The following is a 17,326-nucleotide window of genomic DNA, read 5'->3' as shown; positions in this document are numbered from 1 at the left end:
GTAAGCACAGCTGCCAATGTCCTCATGAACCTCTCTCCATTGTCATTGTCTGGACCAATGAGGCCAATCCACGTCCATCTGAAATGCAAGAGCAGTTTTGCGATGCCCAGGTATTTGGTCTGTGCTGTAGGGACCATCCAGTAGACAAAAGGGAACTGGGCTTCATCTTTAAGAGCAGGAGAATCAAAATCATAACTGACCTGGTGAGGAAAGGAAGAGACTAGAGATTGGTTCTGTTTTCAGGACCAAGCCCATATATCTGCAAACCTTAAAAAAAAATCACGGATAACTGCCAAAATGGCTGTTATTGATGGGTAATTGTATGTTTGTTTACATGTTTTTTCTCCTGCCTTTCTGTGCTTCCAAGATGGCTTCCAAGGTGGTTAAACAGGAAAAGTTAAAAATGAACAATAAACATAAAAATCAAGAAATTATCTAAAACAGCAAGAAGCAGTAAGAACAGTAAAAACACTGGTAGAAATAGTAGAACAGCCAAGGCATGGCTCCAATACCTCATCCATTAAAACTCTGGGAGAATGGAATGGGCTTCTTCACCTGGTCTCTAAAAGCTGCCACAGGAGGTCCCAGCTAAATGGTCCAGTCATCATCCAAAAGAACAAAATGGGAGTGGGGCAACTACATGGTTTGGGAGGAGGGGACATACTTCTGTTGTATGTGGTGAGCCCTTGGCTACTATATATATATTTAATCTGTATTGTAAATAACTTCTGTTTTCCTCATCTTCATACGCAGCTTTAGCATTGTTTTATGATGTGTAGACAACAATGTTCTTCCTCACTAACTTCCTTTTTCTTCTTTCAATGTCTTCCCACCTCCCCCTGCTCCATCCATCTGAACCATCTGCCACATTCAGAGAGCAATCCTATGGCCACTAGACACTGTCTAGAGGGCCATAGGATATGCTCTGTTCTGGGAACCAACCTCATGTATGCCCCGGCCATGTGCTGCTAAAGGTTTGGAGGTGCTGTGGAAGTGATAAGCCAGATCCAGGTTTGCTTACAAGGAGAATTTATTGAGTACTTACAGCACACAAGTGTACCCAGTGGTTGGATCAGACAGCTTCTCTGAACCCAGAGCCAAGGGGTACAATGGGTTTTATAACATACCTGTCAGCAGTGAGGCAGCATGACAGCAGCAAGCGTTGATTAGTGTTCATCTGCGACTTTCCCAGCATAGCCTAACAGTGCTTGTTCAGAAAGAAAACAATCGGAACTTTCCCAGCACAGATGCCTGGAGCTCGGCATAAACAGAGCCTCACTTCTCAGGTGCATCCTAGGCTCTGGTAAGATAAACAGTAGCTCCTTAGCATGGAATGTGCTGAGGCAGTGATATCAACCTCTGACACATCTCACAAGCTCAGAGGTCCACTAGCAAGGAAATTGCACTTAATAATGAACCAGAGCCAAGCATTATGGATCTCTAAAAAAAAAGGTAAAGGTGTCCCCAACCAGTCGTGTCCGACTCTAGGGTGTGGTGCTCATCTCCATTTCTAAGCCGAAGAGCCAGCGTTGTCCGGAGACGCTTCCATGGTCATGTGGCTCTAGGCCCCTCTAAAACTACAGGTGACTTGGTTACAGGCCTGGGGCCTTTACACCTTGGAGCCCACCTTACGAGTTCGGTTCCCGGAAAAAATGGCTGTCTACCGACAAAGAGCAAGGCAGGAGAGGCGTGGATGGAACGATCCCCTCCATGCCTCTTCTGCCTTGCTTTGGATAGGCGGTCACCTCTGAGGTCAGCGGCGGCCGCCGGCCTACTTAGGATTGCCCCCTAAGTAATCTGATCTGTCTGTCTGTCTGTCTGTCTGTCTGTCTATAGAGAGATATAGATATAGCTAATAACACCTTCCAAATTACAGAGTTAGAAGAACTGTTTGGATATCCCCTTCATGGATCACTGCCTTGTTGTGCTGAAGGGGCTTGCATAACTCAGTGAAGCCATAAGCTATGCCGTGCAGGGCCACCCAAGACAGACAGGTCATGGCAGAGAGTTCTGACAAAATGTGGTCCACTGGAGAAGGAAATGGCAACCCACTCCAGTATTCTTGCCAAGAAAACGCCATGGAACGTATCACAAGGCTAACAGAGATGATGCCGGAAGATGAGCCCCTCAGGTCGGAAGGTGTCCAACATACTACTGGGGAAGAGCAGAAGGTATTTCCAAGTAGAGCCAGAAAGAGTGAAGCAGCTGGGCCAAACCGAAAGGACACTCAGCTATGGATTTTTCTGGTGGTGAAAAGAAAATCCGATGCTGTAAAGAACAATATTGATTAGGAACCTGGAATGTAAGATGAATGAATCAAGGCAAGTTGGAGGTGGTCAAACATGAGATGGCAAGACTGAACATCAACATCTTGGGAATCAGCGAGCTAAAATGGACAGGCATGGGCAAATTTAATTCAGGTGACCATCATACCTACTACTGTGGGCAAGAATCCCTTAGAAAAAATGGAGTAGCACTCATAGTCAACAAAAGGGTGGGAAAAGCAGTACTGGGGTACAATCTCAAAAATGATAGAATGATCTCAGTATGAATCCAAGGCAAACCATTCAACATCACAGTAATTCAAGTCTATGCCCCAACCACTGATGCTGAAGAAGCTGAGGTTGATTGGTTCTATGAAGACCTACAACACCTTCTAGAACTAACACCAAAAAAAGATGTCCTCTTCATCATAGGGGATTGGAATGCTAAAGTAGGAAGTCAAGAAATCACTGGGATAACAGGCAGGCATGGCCTTGGTGTACAAAATGAAGCAGGACAAAAGCTAACAGAGTTTTGCCAAGAGAACACGCTGATCATAGCAAACATTCTTTTCCAACAGCACAAGAGGCGACTCTACACATGGACATCACCAGATGGTCAATATCAAAATCAGATTGATTATGTCCTTTGCAGCCAAAGATGGAGAAGTTCTATACAGTCAGTCAAAACAAGACCTGGAGCTGACTGTGGCTCAGATCATGAGCTTCTTGTTGCAAAATTTCGGCTGAAATTGAAGAACGTAGGGAAAACCACTAAACCATTCAGGTATGACCTAAATCATATCCCTTATGAATATACAGTAGAGGTGAGGAATAGATTTCAGGGATTAGACCTGATAGACAGAGTGCCTGAGGAGGCAGCAACGAAATCCATCCCAAAGAAAAAGAAATGCAAGAAAGCCAAGTGGCTGTCTGATGAGGCTTTACAAGTAGCTCACGAAAGAAGGGAAGCGAAAAGCAAGGGAGAAAGGGGAAGATATACCCACCTGAATGCAGAGTTCCAGAGAATAGCAAGGAGAGACAAGAAGGCCTTCTTAAATGAACAATGCAAAGAAATCGAGGAAAACAACAGAATGGGAAAGACTAGAGATCTCTTCAAGAAAATTGGAGATCTCAAGGGAACGTTTTGTGCAAAGATGGGCATGATAAAGGACAAAGAAGGCAGGGACCTCACAGAAGCAGATGAGATTAAGAAGAGGTGGAAAGAATACACAGAAGAACTATACAGGAAAGATCTGAATGACCCTGATAGCCATGATAGTGCGGTCACTGAACTTGAGCTGGACATCCTCGAGAGGGAAGTCAAGTGGGCCTTAGGAAGCATTAGTAACAACAAAGCTAGCGGAGATGACAGTATTCCAGCTGAGCTATTTAAAATCCTAAAAGATGATGCTGTTAAAGTGCTGCACTGAATATGTCAACAAATTTGGAACACTCAACAATGGCCGCAAGACTGGAAAAGGTCAGTTTACATTCCAATTCCAAAGAAGGGCAATGCCAAAGAGTGTTCAAACTACCGCACAATTGCGCTCATTTCACATGCCAGCAAGGTGATGCTCAAAATCCTACAAGCTAGGCTTCAGCGGTATGCGAACTGAGACCTACCGGAAGTACAAGCTGGGTTTCAAAGAGGCAGAGGATCTAGAGATCAAATTGTCAACATTCTCTGGATCATGGAGAAGGCAAGAGAATTCCAGAAAAACATCTATTTCTGCTTCATTGACTACGCTAAAGCCTTGGATTGTGTGGATCACAACAAACTGTGGCAAATTCTGAAAGAGATGGGAGTACCAGACCACCTTACCTGTCTCCTGAGAAACCTGTAGAAGGGTCAAAAAGCAACAGTAAGAACCAGACATGGAACAACCGATTGGTTCAAAATTGGGAAAGGAGTATGACAAGGCTGCATATTGTCGCTCTGCTTATTTAACTTATATGCAGAGTACATCATGAGAAACGCCGGGTTGGATGAATCACAGGTCGGAATTAAGATTGCTGGGAGAATTATCAACAACCTCCGATATGCAGACGATACCACCCTAATGGCAGAAAGCGAAGAGGATGTAAAGAGCCTCTTGTTGAGGGTGAAAGAGGAGAGTGCAAAAGCTGGTTTGAAACTCAGCATTAAAAACGAAGATCATGGCATTTGGCCCCATCACTTCCTGGCATATGGAAGGGGAAGAAATGGAAGCAGTGACAGATTTTATTTTCTTGGGCTCCAAGATCACAGCAGACGGTGACTGTGACCATGAAATTAAAAGACGCTTGCTCCTTGGGAGGAAAGCTATGGCAAACCTAGACAGCATAGTAAGAAGCAGAGACATCCCCTTGCCGACAAAGGTCCACATAATCAAAGCTATGGTTTTCCCAGTAGTAATGTATGGCTGTGAGAGCTGGACTATAAGGAAGGCTGAGCACTGAAGAATTGATGCTTTCGAACTGTGGTGCTGGAGAAGACTCTTACGAGTCCCCTGGACTGCAAGGAGGTCAAATCAGTTCATCCTAAAGGAAATCAACCCTGAGTGCTCATTGGAAGGACAGATACTGAAGCTGAAGCTCAAATATTTTGGCCACCTAATGTGAAGTGAAAACTCTCTGGAAAAGACCCTGTTGCTGGGAAAGACTGAAGGCAAAAGGAGAAGGGGACAGCAGAGGATGAGATGGCTGGATAGCATCACCGATGAAATGAACATGAACTCGAGCACGCTCCAGGAGAGAGCGCAGGACAGGAAGGCCTGGCATGCTATGGTCCATGGGGTCACGAAGAGTTGGACATGACTGAACAACTGAACAACAACAAAATAACACCTTCCAAATTACAGAGTTAGAAGAACTGTTTGGATATAAGTACAATCAAGTTATGTTAACTGAACCTTTTTAATGTGCATACACAATAGTATCGAAACATTTGCCATGCTTGGATGTTGTCTTTTTATTTTAAATATGGTGCAGGGATCATCCTCTTTCTGCTCAAGCTTCCGTGGAGAGTCACCACTGGTTCTTGGTTCTAGTATAGGAGGAACGGCTGAGAATTTAACGTTATACGGATGAGCTGGTGTTTTACATTTAAAAACAACAATAATGTTTTGATGGAGATAGACATTAATTTTCCCAGAGGGCAAAAAAGGATGATAGGAAAGCGACACACTGAGTCAGACTACTCATTCATCTAGCCCAGTATTGTCAACACTGACTGGCAGCTGCTGTTCCTCAAGATTTCAGGCAGAGTTTGTTTTTTTCCAGTCCTTCCTTGAGATGCCAAGCACTGGACCTGCGACTTTCTGCATGCCAAGCTTGTGCTATCTCAACCGGGAGGAGCTATTGCACTCTTATCCTACTTGAGGGTTTCCCACAGGCAGCTCATTGGCCACTGTGAGCTCAGAATGCCAGATGAGATGGACCCTTGGTCTGATCCAGCATGGCATGTTCTTATGATTTTATGTCCCACCATTGAACTAAGCCCCTTCCTCTGTTTCTGCTGCTCTCACCTTCTCCCCAGCAAACAGAGCTGACACTGGGGCAAAGGAAAGATGAGTGCACAGTAGAGGGAGCAAAACTTCTCCCTCCAGTTTCAGCTCTTTCTAAAGAGCATTGGAAATCTCCAGCTGCACTTTTTGATGCCCAGTGTCCCCTCCCCTCCCTTGACTTTTCTGAATGGATTGCAAAGTGGAATTAGACATATCTTCCTTCCTCCCATTCCACCCACCATTCACACCTGTGGGATTTTGTAGATGTTCAACACAGCAGAAATCTGGTTGGAGATTTCGGATTCGGCTCCTTCAAGAACAGCCAGCAGGTGATTCCGCCTTCCGCAGTAGTAGTTGGGAATATTTTTCAGCCCAGTGGAGAGCAGGTCCACTGTGGCTTCATAAGTCATTATTGCATTGAAATAGTTCTCATAGATGTTGTAGCCCAGGGTGATGTTGGGTAAGAGGCTGGGATTCTGGTTGACCTCCTGAACGGCAATTGAGAAGGGCAGGATGTGCCAAGGCTTCATGTCTGTTAATCTGCAACAAAACATACGTGTCACAATGCCAGCCCCCATTCAGTGTCAACCATGTGATCCATTGGATTCTACGGGCCTTTCTGAGTCTTTCATCAGTCTCTAGGTTTTGCACATAGAACTATATTCATGCCTAGATCAGATCCACATCCAGAAGCACAGCAGCCCAATCCCCGTATAACGGTTTGTGAGTGTCACCTGCAGATGTAGGGATGTCACATGCAGATGGAGGGTCACCGGCACATAGATGGTCAGGTTTTAAGGCAAGTGAATAGCTGTTTGTCACTTAAAAACACAACACAGAAGACAGATACCTGCCCAGTGCTGGAGAAGAGGCGAGCGCAGTACAGAGAAGATATGCTTGCGGTCATGTTTGGCAGCCTCCACAGAGAGATGGTGGCTTTGAAGTCGTTGGGAGGATATGAAGGATATCAGCAGAGTATATGAAGTGGAAGTTTGGAAAGTTGCCAGCAATCTGGGCAAGAACTTCATAGCTAGGCTTCACAGGGATGCCCCTCCCTTAGGCTCCCTACTTTGGCTATCACGAGTAGAGCATCTTAGCTCTGCCCCTAACTTTTCCCGCTTTACTCTGCGATGGACTCTCATGTCCCTCAAGTCATGCCCTTGACCCCCTCCTCCTTTGAACCTTGCATTCTCATGCTGGAGGAATGGGGGAGCTGTTCAGCCTGTGCCATCTGTGTGTCAAAGTCTTGGGAATAATGTCTTGCTGTATCTGGGCTCACTAGGGAGGGTGCCTCCCTCTGTCCTGCCTGTTCCCATGCTGATTCTGAATCTGAGCTGCCAGACATCTCCAAACACTCAGATTAATTCCTGACAATCTGAGGCTTCTACTGCAACCAGTGTAATCCTTGATGGAGCAGTTGTTATTCAGATGTTGAAGCTAGGGATGGCGGAGAATTTCTCCCCGAAACTTCGGGGGGCCGAGCGCCAACATGTTCGGCCCCCCAAACAAGTTTTGGGGAGAAATTCTCCGCACCCCCCTGCCCCCCGCACCCCCCCCCCCGGGACGGGACTTACCTTTGGCGAATGTCCCTCCCGGCGGCGGGTCCGGCCGGCGGTTCGTTGGGTCTTCGTCCAGGGCGGGAGCGGCAGCCGGTCTTTTGACCGGCTGCCGCTGCTGCCATTCCAATAAAAGAAAAAAAAAACGCCCCCGTGATAGGCTACGTGACGATTAACGTAGCCTATCACGGCTAGATTTGCAAAGTCAGCCGTGATAGGCTACATTAATCGTCACGTAGCCTATCACGGGTGACTTTAAAAAAAAAAAAAAGCGCGTACGGATAATGGCGGCCCCCATAGGGAGCTGCCATTCCCGTTCCTTATTTGGTCGCTGTAGTCTACGTAAAGATTACGTAGACTACAGTGAAAATAAGGGCAATGCTATTTGCGTTGCCCTTATTTTCGCCGTAGTCTACGTAAAGATTTACGTAGACTACAGCGACCAAATAAGGAACACGAATGGCGGCTCCCTATGGGGGTCGCCATTTGCGTACGCACTTTTTTTTTTTTTTAAAGTCACCCGTGATAGGCTACGTGACGATTAACCTAGCCTATCACGGCTGACTTTGCAGATCTAGCCGTGATAGGCTACGTTAATCGTCACGTAGCCTATCACGGGGGCGTTTGTTTTGGTTTTTTTAAACTTTTTAGTTCGCGGCTGGGCGAGGCGAGGCGCCTCTTCCCCGGCCTGAATTTCGGCCGGGCGAGGCGGGAAGCCTCCCCCCTGGCCTGAATTTCGTCCGGGCGAGGCGGGAAGCCTCCCCCCCTGGCCTGAACTTCACGGGGGGAGCAGCGAAGCGCCTGCCCCCCACCCCGAAAAGCTTCGAGGACAGGTAAGGGACTTTCGTGCACCCCTAGTTGAAGCCTGCTTCTGGCCAGAGGAAAGGAAGTGGATGGGTACAAGCACTGGTTCAAGCAGAGACTGCATCAACTGGAAGAACCCAAGACAGATGTCTGCTCAGTGCTGGAGAAGAAGAGAGCACAGTGCAGAGAAAATAGGGCACGAGCAGAGATGGCATCAGCTGGAACGGCTGACTCTTTCTTGGGAGCAGCACACGTTGCATGTACTAGGCCAGCACATCGTATCATGGCTTGTGCACAGTACATCCTTCAGCACCATGTCTGTGAGCACTACAGGCAGATACATGGGCTGGAGAAGACCTGTTGGAGTCTGAAGAATGGTGTGTCCAAAGGCAACTAGCTTGCCCCAGTTTCAGTACTGGGCAACCTTGATGGAGCTGGAACTGTATGTGCGATGTGCATTTTCTAAGACAGGCTTCTTTGACCATGGACATTAATGCCCCGATGGAGCTTGTCCCCTGTTTTGTTTTTTGCTATGGACCACATCAGCTATGCATGGTGGATCCCAATTCATCCCAGAGATATTGCTGGACATCAGAGTGAACACCTGGAGTTTACCAGAGAGTTCAGTGCAGGCAGGTTCATCTTGAAAAAAAGAGAGAGTTTTCTCTACCATACCGATTGATCAAGCGCATGAACAGAACAATGCTTGTATCAAAGCGGGTGGAGGAGCAGTTGGTCTCACAGACAACCCAAGCACACATTGACGGTGGAAGATTGCAGGGCCAGAGGTTACCAGGGAGACAGAAGAATTCCAAGTTTCATATCAGCACCTCCAGACCTTCATGCAAAGGGAAGCAGCAATTCTCACAGCTGTACAACGATTGTCAGACAAGAGCTGGAAACATCGATGCATTTTTTTCAACATTAGAATCAGACGTGCCCCCCAGCAGTCTCCGATGGAGGGAAAAATCTAGGGGCCAAGAGTGACCTCATCCCATGAGTGTTCTCAGGCCACATCTGTGTCACGTTCCTCTGTCCTCTTCCTTCACAATCAAAACACTCCAGGAAACAAAGCTCCAGGCTAACACTACTGTATTGGTGAACAACGAGCTCCATCACAAATGCAAATTCTAGGACACTCTCAGACTGCAACGAACCAGCTAATCTACACATTTACAAATATCAATACAGGATACGAAGTGGAAGTTCAGAAAGTTGCCAGCAGTCTGGGCAAGAACTTCATAGCCAGGCTTCGCAGGGATGCTCTCCCTTCAGGCTCCCTACTTTGGCTATCACGAGTGGCCAACCTGGCAGAGCATCTTAGCTCTGCCCCTAACTTTTCCCACTTTACTCTGCAATGGACTCTCATGTCCCTCAAGTCACACCCTTGACCCCCTCCTCCTTTGAACCTTGCATTCTCATGCTGGAGGAATGGGGGAGCTGTTCAGCCTGTGCCATCTGTGTGTCAAAGTCTTGGGAAGAATGTCTCACCATATCTGGACTCACTAGGGAGGGTGCCTCCCTCTGTCCTGCCTGTTCCCATGCTGATTCTGAATCTGAGCTGCCAGACATCTCCACACACTCAGATTCATTCCTGACAATCTGAGGCTCCTACTGCAACCAGTGTAATCCTTGATGGAGCAGTTGTTATTCAGATGTTGAAGCCTGCTTCTGGCCAGAACATTCATGAATACGCCCATCAGATATTTATTCCATACTTATTCTCACAGCTTAAAGATTCTTCGCACCTGGACCTGGTGTGGGGCTTCGACATAGCCAATTCTCTAAAAGGAACAGCATGACAAAAATGTGGGATGAGAGTGTGCAGATGTGTGGTGGCAGAGGCAAGCATACCAGGGAACTTGCAAAACTTCCTTCACATTGACAATAACTAAACAGCCTTTCAGTTTCCTATCCCAAGCTCTCCTCCATGCATTTGAGCAAGGGGATAAGCATAACCAATGAGGAGAAGGTTCTTTGTATGCCACCGCTACAAGATGTTGCCTCATTTACCACATTGCACCCATGAAGAGGCTGACATGTGCATGATGCTGACATGTGCAATGGAACCAATTACCCAGGGAGGTGGTACCACACTGGAGGCATTCAAGACAAGGCTGGACAGCCATCTGTTGGGGATGCTCTGACTTGGATTCCAGCACTCAACGCAAAGAACGCAAATGGCGTAGTGGCCGCCATTTGCGTTCCCTTTTTTTTTTGGCCATAATAGGCTACATAAATATTTACATAACCTATCATGGCAAAAAAAAAAGGGAACACAAATGGTGGCCGCCGTAGCTGCCGCCATTTGCATCCGCTGTTTGTTTTTGGTTTTTTTGCCATGATAAGCTACGTAAATATTTACATAGCCTATCATGGCAAAATAAAGGGATGCAAATGGTGGAAGCTACGGCAGCCGCCATTTGCAACCCTGCAGGCTGCCCTGTGGCCAGATGTCCGGGAGCGGAGCAGGCCGGAGAGAATTTCGGGGGAAGGATGGAGCGCCTCCCCCCCACCGTGAATGTCACCCTTCGAAAAGGTAAGTGCGCGTCCCTAACTGCGTGTTTCCCTAACAGACTCCTCCGTGCCCTCTTTTTTTGCCATTATTCTTTAATGCACAGCTGTGCAGTACCGTGAGCATGGGAGTGGGACACTTCAGTGGCTGTTTTGTATTTGAGGGGCTCTGCTGTGTCTTTCCATCCCTTTTTAGGTAAACAAGTGGGTCTTTTGTGCTTCCTCATTTCCACGCCATCTGTTTGTCAGTTCCCCAGCCTGAGACTCTTGCGATGGTTGGCACTCACAAGTGTGAGCGGTACATGCCTACCCATTGCCCTAAAATGGTGGCCGGAGTGATGTTGGTCCTCGCCCAACCCCCAACCCCTGGCCCTTGGGTACTGACTCCAAAAGCAACCATTGCGAAGATACGAAGCCACAAAAATGTGCAAAAGTGTGATTAAATAGATGAAAACACCCAGAGTGGCTGGGTGACCAGTCAGATGGGCGATTAATAAATTTAATAAATAAATAAATAAATCTGTGCCTCTGTAACTGAGCAGCTGTGAAGGGACAGAGGGAGCAAAGGGGTGTCACAGAGTGACACAGGCACTATGCATGCCTACAACATGCCCACTGCAAAATGTGAAGTCTGTTTGGGGAAGGGACAGATGGCTCACAACCACGGGGAAACCTGTAACAAACAAAAAGGATTGCAGCAAAACTACTCCTTGGAAATTCACATTTTCCAGGAGAAAACCACAGATGGCTGCGAAGTGGTGACTGTGTCATCTGTCATGAGGGATGTCGACTCACACCTGCCCCGGCGTAAAAGCCGGGTGTAGATGGGCCCCAGGATACATGACAGCCTGTAAGAACCACACTGGACAACATTACCAGAGCCATTTGAGACATGCTATGAGTTGGTATCATTCAAGTGTAAGAAGCATTGTAAGAAGCACTGGAAGTGCAATGGATTCTGGACTTCCACGGACAGCTCTTTGAATGTTTGAGGGAGAGTGTTCCTCTGCTTGAAAGCCAGACCTCTGACATCACTGTAATGTATGTTTGATGAATATTTTGATAATGTGATGGACATTTTATTTTATAAAATACAATCTAACGTGTTCTCAAAACAAATTGCATTTATATATTTACGTATCTCTGATTTAGTACAGAATTATATCCTCCTAATCGAGAGTAAAGATCACATTTTACCTGGAAAGCTGTTTTGCCCATTTAACTATCTTCTGCATCATCTAGTCCACCAGGGTTGAGCGGCTTTGAGGGAAAATGGTAACCACTGTTGACAATTTTGTAAGATGGCTGCCACAGCCATTACGGGGCAAATCTGTGATGGCCCAATATCTAGAGTTGTTCATAATCTATTAGTCTACCTCTGTGCCAGATTTAGGGCTTTTGTCAAAAAGTGAACAATTGTTAGGATATATCTATTACTGACACCGAACTTTAAATATTTTAAAGTCCATGAAATTGGAGGGTATTTCTGCAGGGAAAGAAGGGGTAGCTTTCTGGGGGCTGGTGCTGAAAAATGGGGAGGGGAATGGTCAATGGGAGCAACTCAACCTCTGAAATAGAAAGCAAACAAATGAAACATTTTGCAAGACCTCCCACCTCGTCACCTGCCTAGCTATCAGCAGCCCAGCAAGGATATGTTCTGTCCCTTCAACTGTGTGAAAAGCAGCTCAGTGGCACAGTAACAGGGAAGTCCTTGGCCCCAGGGCATAGTCTGAAGGCACATGAAGCAACCACCTTGCTGAAGCTAAGCAGGGCTGGGTCTGGTCAGTGCTTGGAGGGGAGACCACCTGGGAACCACATGTAGCCCCCTTGAGTTCCATCATCATTATCATTATCATCTGGGGATATACAGTCAGGGCCAGAAATATACGAATAAGGATAACTGTTTTGGCACTTGGCCTCTGTACACCACCACATTGAAGTTGAAAGGAAACACGCCCAGATGGGAGTGAAGTCAGGACTTTCAGCTGTAATTCAAGGGGGTTGACAAAAGTGGGGCACTAACCATTCAAGAAGGACAGCCAGTGGCATACACACACACGCATCGTTGGTGGCTCATAAGTAATGGAACGAATGGCTGCAAGCAGCTGCATGGCCAGGTGTGGCCTGTTTCCTGGGTGCCCCGTGACCAATCAAGCAGATAAAAGGCCTGGAGGTGGTTCTGAGTGTGACATTTGCATTTGGTAGCTGTTCACTGGAACTCCCAACATGAGATCCAAAGGTGTCCATGCGAGTGAAATAGGCCATCATTAGGCTGAGGAAACAAAATAAACCCATCAGAGAGATAGCAAGAACAGTGGGAGTGGCCAATACAACAGTTTGGAACATCCTGAAAAAGAAGGACTTAACTGGCAAGCTCAGCAACTGCAAAAGGCCTGGCAGACCACGGAAGACAACTAAAGTGGATGACCGCAGAGTTCTGCTCATGGCGAAGAGGAACCCTTTCACAACATCTAGCCAGGTCAAGAACACTCTTGCAGAAGTAGGCATGTCATTGTCAACATCTACAGTCAAGAGACGGTTTTATGAATGTAAATACAGAGGCCTCACAACAAGGTGCAAACCACTGGTAACACTCAAGAACAGAAAGGCCAGATTAGCCTTTGCCAGCAAACGCCTAAAAAAGCCTGCCCAGTTCTGGAAGAGGATTGTTTGGACTGATGAAACCAAGATTAACTTGTACCAGAATGATGGGAAGAGAAAAGTATGGAGAAGGAAAGGAATAGCTCATGATCCAAAGCATACCACATCAACTGTCAAACATGGTGGAGGCAGTGTTATGGCATGGGCATGTATGGCTGCCAATGGAACCAGATCACTGGTGTTTATTGATGACCTGACTGCTGAGAAAAGCAGCAGGATGAATTCTGAAGTGTATAGGGCTATACTTTCTGCTCACATTCAGCCAAATGCTGCCAAACTGATAGGATGCCACTTTATATTGCAGACGGATAATGACCCCAAACATACAGCAAAAGCTACCCAAAAGTTTCTGAAGGCAAAGAAGTGGGATGTTCTTCAATGGCCAAATCAGTCGCCTGATCTTAACCCAATAGAGCATGCTTTTCCCTTACTGAAGACAAGACTGAAGGCAGAAAGACCCACAAACAAGCAGCAGCTAAAGGCAGCTGCAGTAAAGGCCTGGCAAAGCATCTTGAGGGTGGAAACTCAGCATTTGGTCATGCCCATGGGTTCCAGACTTCAGGCAGTCATTGACTGCAAAGGATTTTCATCATGGTATTAAAGGCGATCCTTAAGTTTGAAATGATGTTGGTTTGTTCCATTACTTATGCACCACCAATGATGGGTGTGTGTGTGTGTGTGTGTGTGTGTATGCCACTGGCTGTCCTTCCTGAATGGTTAGTGCCCCACTTTTGTCAAACCCCTTGAATTACAGCTGAAAGTCCTGACTTTGCTCCCATCTGGGTGTGTTTCCTTTCAACTTCAATGTGGTGGTGTACAGAGGCCAACTGCCCTGACTGTATTGGGTAGCCAGACAGAAAGGCGGGTTCTGATGGCTTGACCAAAGGCTCCAGGCTCATATATCATCACTTTGCAGGCCTTTGGGGATAGATACTATGGACCTGTGAGAATATGGTGGATTGGTACTATAGTTTATATTGTTGTCTTTTTAAATTCCAATATTTTATACAATTTTAATATTATTGATGATTTAATTATATTTTAAATTTTTGTATTTATATGTTTTAACTGTACTAGTTTTTGATGTTGTAAAGTTGCCTTGAGTCCCAGTATTGGGGAAAAGGTGGAATAATAATAGCAATAGCAATAGCATTAGCAATAACAATAACAATAACAATAACAATAACAATAATATGCAGTGGCAAACATTGGTTTGGAGCAAGGGAAACTCATTGTGCAGGTCCAGCTGGAAAGTACTCTCTTGAACTAGCGTTTCCCCCAGCTACAAAGAAGAGGCAGCTGGTCCTGAGAGGAGAGTTACCAGACCATTGATATATCTCCCTGGGGGAGTCATACTGAAGTTCCCAGTCACATTGCAAAGCTCTGAGAAACTAACCTTAACACTTCCCAGGATTTTTATTTCATCTCAGGATGGGAGGAGCTCAAAATAACATCTGCATGATCCTTGCATAGCTGGAAATTCATGTAACCCTCTTTATTCGAATATCAAATGGGATTACCTGAAAGTACATCCTCCCCCCACCCCCCATTACAAGGCAAAAGGTGTTTCTCTGCCCTGCTCTATGCTGTGTTCCTTAATCTTTGCACCAATAGCTGGTCATGCCCCTATTTCCAAACTTTCAAGTAACAGTCGCATTTTAAAAAACATATTAAGACTGATAGAATGCTCAGTTTCATAATGGACAAGGTTTTACTTTCGATAGAACAGCTGCAACGAAAAACACATTCAGCAACATTTATTATCTTAATAGGCTGGGTAAGGGGGGATGCCACGAGCTGGCATTTGATGTGTTGACAACCCACCTAATGGTACAGTCATACTGTTATGTGCTCTGCACTACCCACAGTTCCTGGTGCAGCACTATCTGGGTTTGTATATCACCTTCCTCAAACATTTGATGGCTTTTCCAATTCAGAACGATCCATTCTAGCAATCACCTCCCATAAAGAGACACCTCATTGTTGATTAAGGAGCATTCAGGCACATTGACACTCCTTTGTCCAAATCAGGTGGCCAACTCACAACACCAGATGATCGCACGTTCACTTCGGCACCTTAACTTTCACCAGCTGCAACCTGTGAAATAGCTGGCTGTGCATTAGCTGGTACCTCAGTATTCAAGCAGTCCATAAACCTTCTGCCCAAATCAAAATAGTTCTTATATCACAGGAATTACACCAGTTCTGTTCTGCTCGAGTCCTACTTGTGGGTTTCCCATGGGTGGCTGGGTGGCCACTGCGTGAACAGAATGTTGGACTAGATAGACCCTTGGTCTGATCCAGCAGGGCTCTTCCTATGTTTGTATGTCTCTTACTGCTCTTCCTCAAGTAATTTGCTCTGCATCTCTTCTGAGATTTCTGCCCTGAGATGTCTGAGGTGGGCTACATTCCAAAGGCACTGTGTTATAATAACAACACAGCAAGAGCGAGGGCAAGGGGGGGAGGAGGAGGAGGAGGAGGAGGAGGAGGAGGAGGAGGAGGAGGAGAAGAAGAAGAAGAAGAAGAAGAAGAAGAAGAAGAAGAAGAAGAAGAAGAAGAAGAAGAAGAAGAAGAAGAATTCAGTTACATTGGCCCCCTGGATGAGGGAGGTTAATTTTACTGCAGCTCTACAATTCTTAGGTTTTATATTGTGTGTTACTGTAGTGAACCTATGGAATTCGCTACAACAGGAAGTAGTGATGGCCACCAATTTGGATGGCTTGAAAAGGGGGTTGGACAAATTCCTGGAGGAAAAGGCTATCAAGGGCTACTAGTCCTGATGGCTATGTGCTACCTCCAGGAGCAGAGGTGGTGAACCTATGTACACCAGTTGCTGGGGAACATGGGCGGGAGGGTGCTGTTGCACCCGTGTCCTGCTTGTGGGTTCCTGGTCGACAACTGCTTGGCCACAGTGTGAACAGAATGCTGGACTAGATGGACCCTGGGTCTGATCCAGCAGGGCTCTCCTTATGGCTCTCTATAGGGCGAAAACAGGGGTGGGGGGCTTATGTAGAAGGGGTAGAAAGTAGAAATAGAGGTTGTTCCTGGTAAACAGGGACACATATGAAATCAGAATCAGAATCTGCAAGAATTACAATAAATCCATCACTGTGTAACTACTTACGAGAAAAGTCTTGTAGAGGGAGGCTCTGAGAACTTGATGGGTAGAAATATGGCACTCGTGGCAGATATGATCCCACTGATGAGGTAGTCCCCTGCTCTGTAATAATTGAATGGATCAGATCGATCGCTTACTAAATTCAGCAGGCATTTTGCCTTCGGCAACCCACAGACTGCATGGGGAAGCAGCAACAGCAGCATTACAATTTGGAGATGCCTGCTACAGTCACCTCCTTCGTAAGTGCTGTCCATGACATATCTAGCTACCAAACCCTCTTGCAAGACAAGAGCTGCAGGGACTTGACTCACAGCTGGAGTCCATCCATGGCTGCAGAGTCACCTGGGATGATAATAGACTGACCTAGTCCACCCCACCTTTCCATGGGCTCCCAGTGGCACAGAAGGTATTTATGCACCGCTAGTTTCAGCCTTGTGACAAGAAGTTGCATCATGTTGCTCTCGGTTCCGATGTTTATGTTATTGGTCTCAGAGGCGATCTTTGGAAAATCCCCTTGAGCTCTGGAAGGAAGATGAATAAATCACTGCAATTTTAATAATGATGAGAAGGGGTTACTGAGATTCACCTCACTTCCTGGACTCTCTGTTCTGCTTTGGCCTCAGGTGCAGATCTGGAGAAAAACATGTTTGTGTGATACTCAGTGAGGTAGCATCATATTCTGATCTTGGTCAGTGATGGGGGAAACCAGAGAGGTTCACTTGACCTTTAATACAAAGACCTCCCAAAATAATCCAGGTGAAACCTATTCCATTACATTTTATATGAATGGGTATGCTCTATTAATTCCCAGAGGGGTAGTCACTTTACTCTGTTGCATGACTCTTTATTCTTTTCGCACTATAAATTAGTTACTCTCAACATTGTACATATAATGTCCCCCCCCCTTTGAGCATATAATGCCAT

General features: G+C 46.2%; 1 protein-coding gene across 1 annotated transcript; it reads right to left on the bottom strand.

Annotated features, from left to right (window-relative positions):
• Positions 1-5,171: 5,171 nt before the first annotated feature.
• On the bottom strand, positions 5,172-16,788 carry LOC146356544 (vomeronasal type-2 receptor 26-like). Its single transcript, XM_084841255.1, has 3 exons — positions 16,409-16,788; positions 5,998-6,289; positions 5,172-5,289 (listed from the first exon to the last, which is right to left on the bottom strand). Exons 1-3 carry the CDS (start codon positions 16,654-16,656, stop codon positions 5,215-5,217), a joined length of 615 nt encoding a protein of 204 aa, XP_084697381.1. The 5' UTR covers positions 16,657-16,788; the 3' UTR covers positions 5,172-5,214.
• Between the last annotated feature and the right edge of the window lie 538 nt (positions 16,789-17,326).

Source organism: Heloderma suspectum, chromosome 2 (genome assembly GCF_057233095.1).
Source record: "Heloderma suspectum isolate Gila_16-S chromosome 2, 16-S_ref, whole genome shotgun sequence".
Taxonomy (NCBI): domain Eukaryota; kingdom Metazoa; phylum Chordata; class Lepidosauria; order Squamata; family Helodermatidae; genus Heloderma; species Heloderma suspectum.
Note: the sequence above shows the minus strand (reverse complement) of the source record. Positions and strands in the feature narration are given on the sequence as shown.

Bases quoted from the DNA above. Each gene is read 5' to 3' on its own strand.
- LOC146356544 (XM_084841255.1), bottom strand. From the start codon at position 16,656: ATGGACAGCACTTACGAAGGAGGTGACTGTAGCAGGCATCTCCAAATT. The intron at 6,290-16,408 runs GTAAGTAGTTAC...GTTTTGTTGCAG, and splicing joins CCCTCTACAAGACTTTTCTC to ATTAACAGACATGAAGCCTT. The intron at 5,290-5,997 runs GTGTGAATGGTG...CTCCTATACTAG, and splicing joins ACATCTACAAAATCCCACAG to AACCAAGAACCAGTGGTGAC.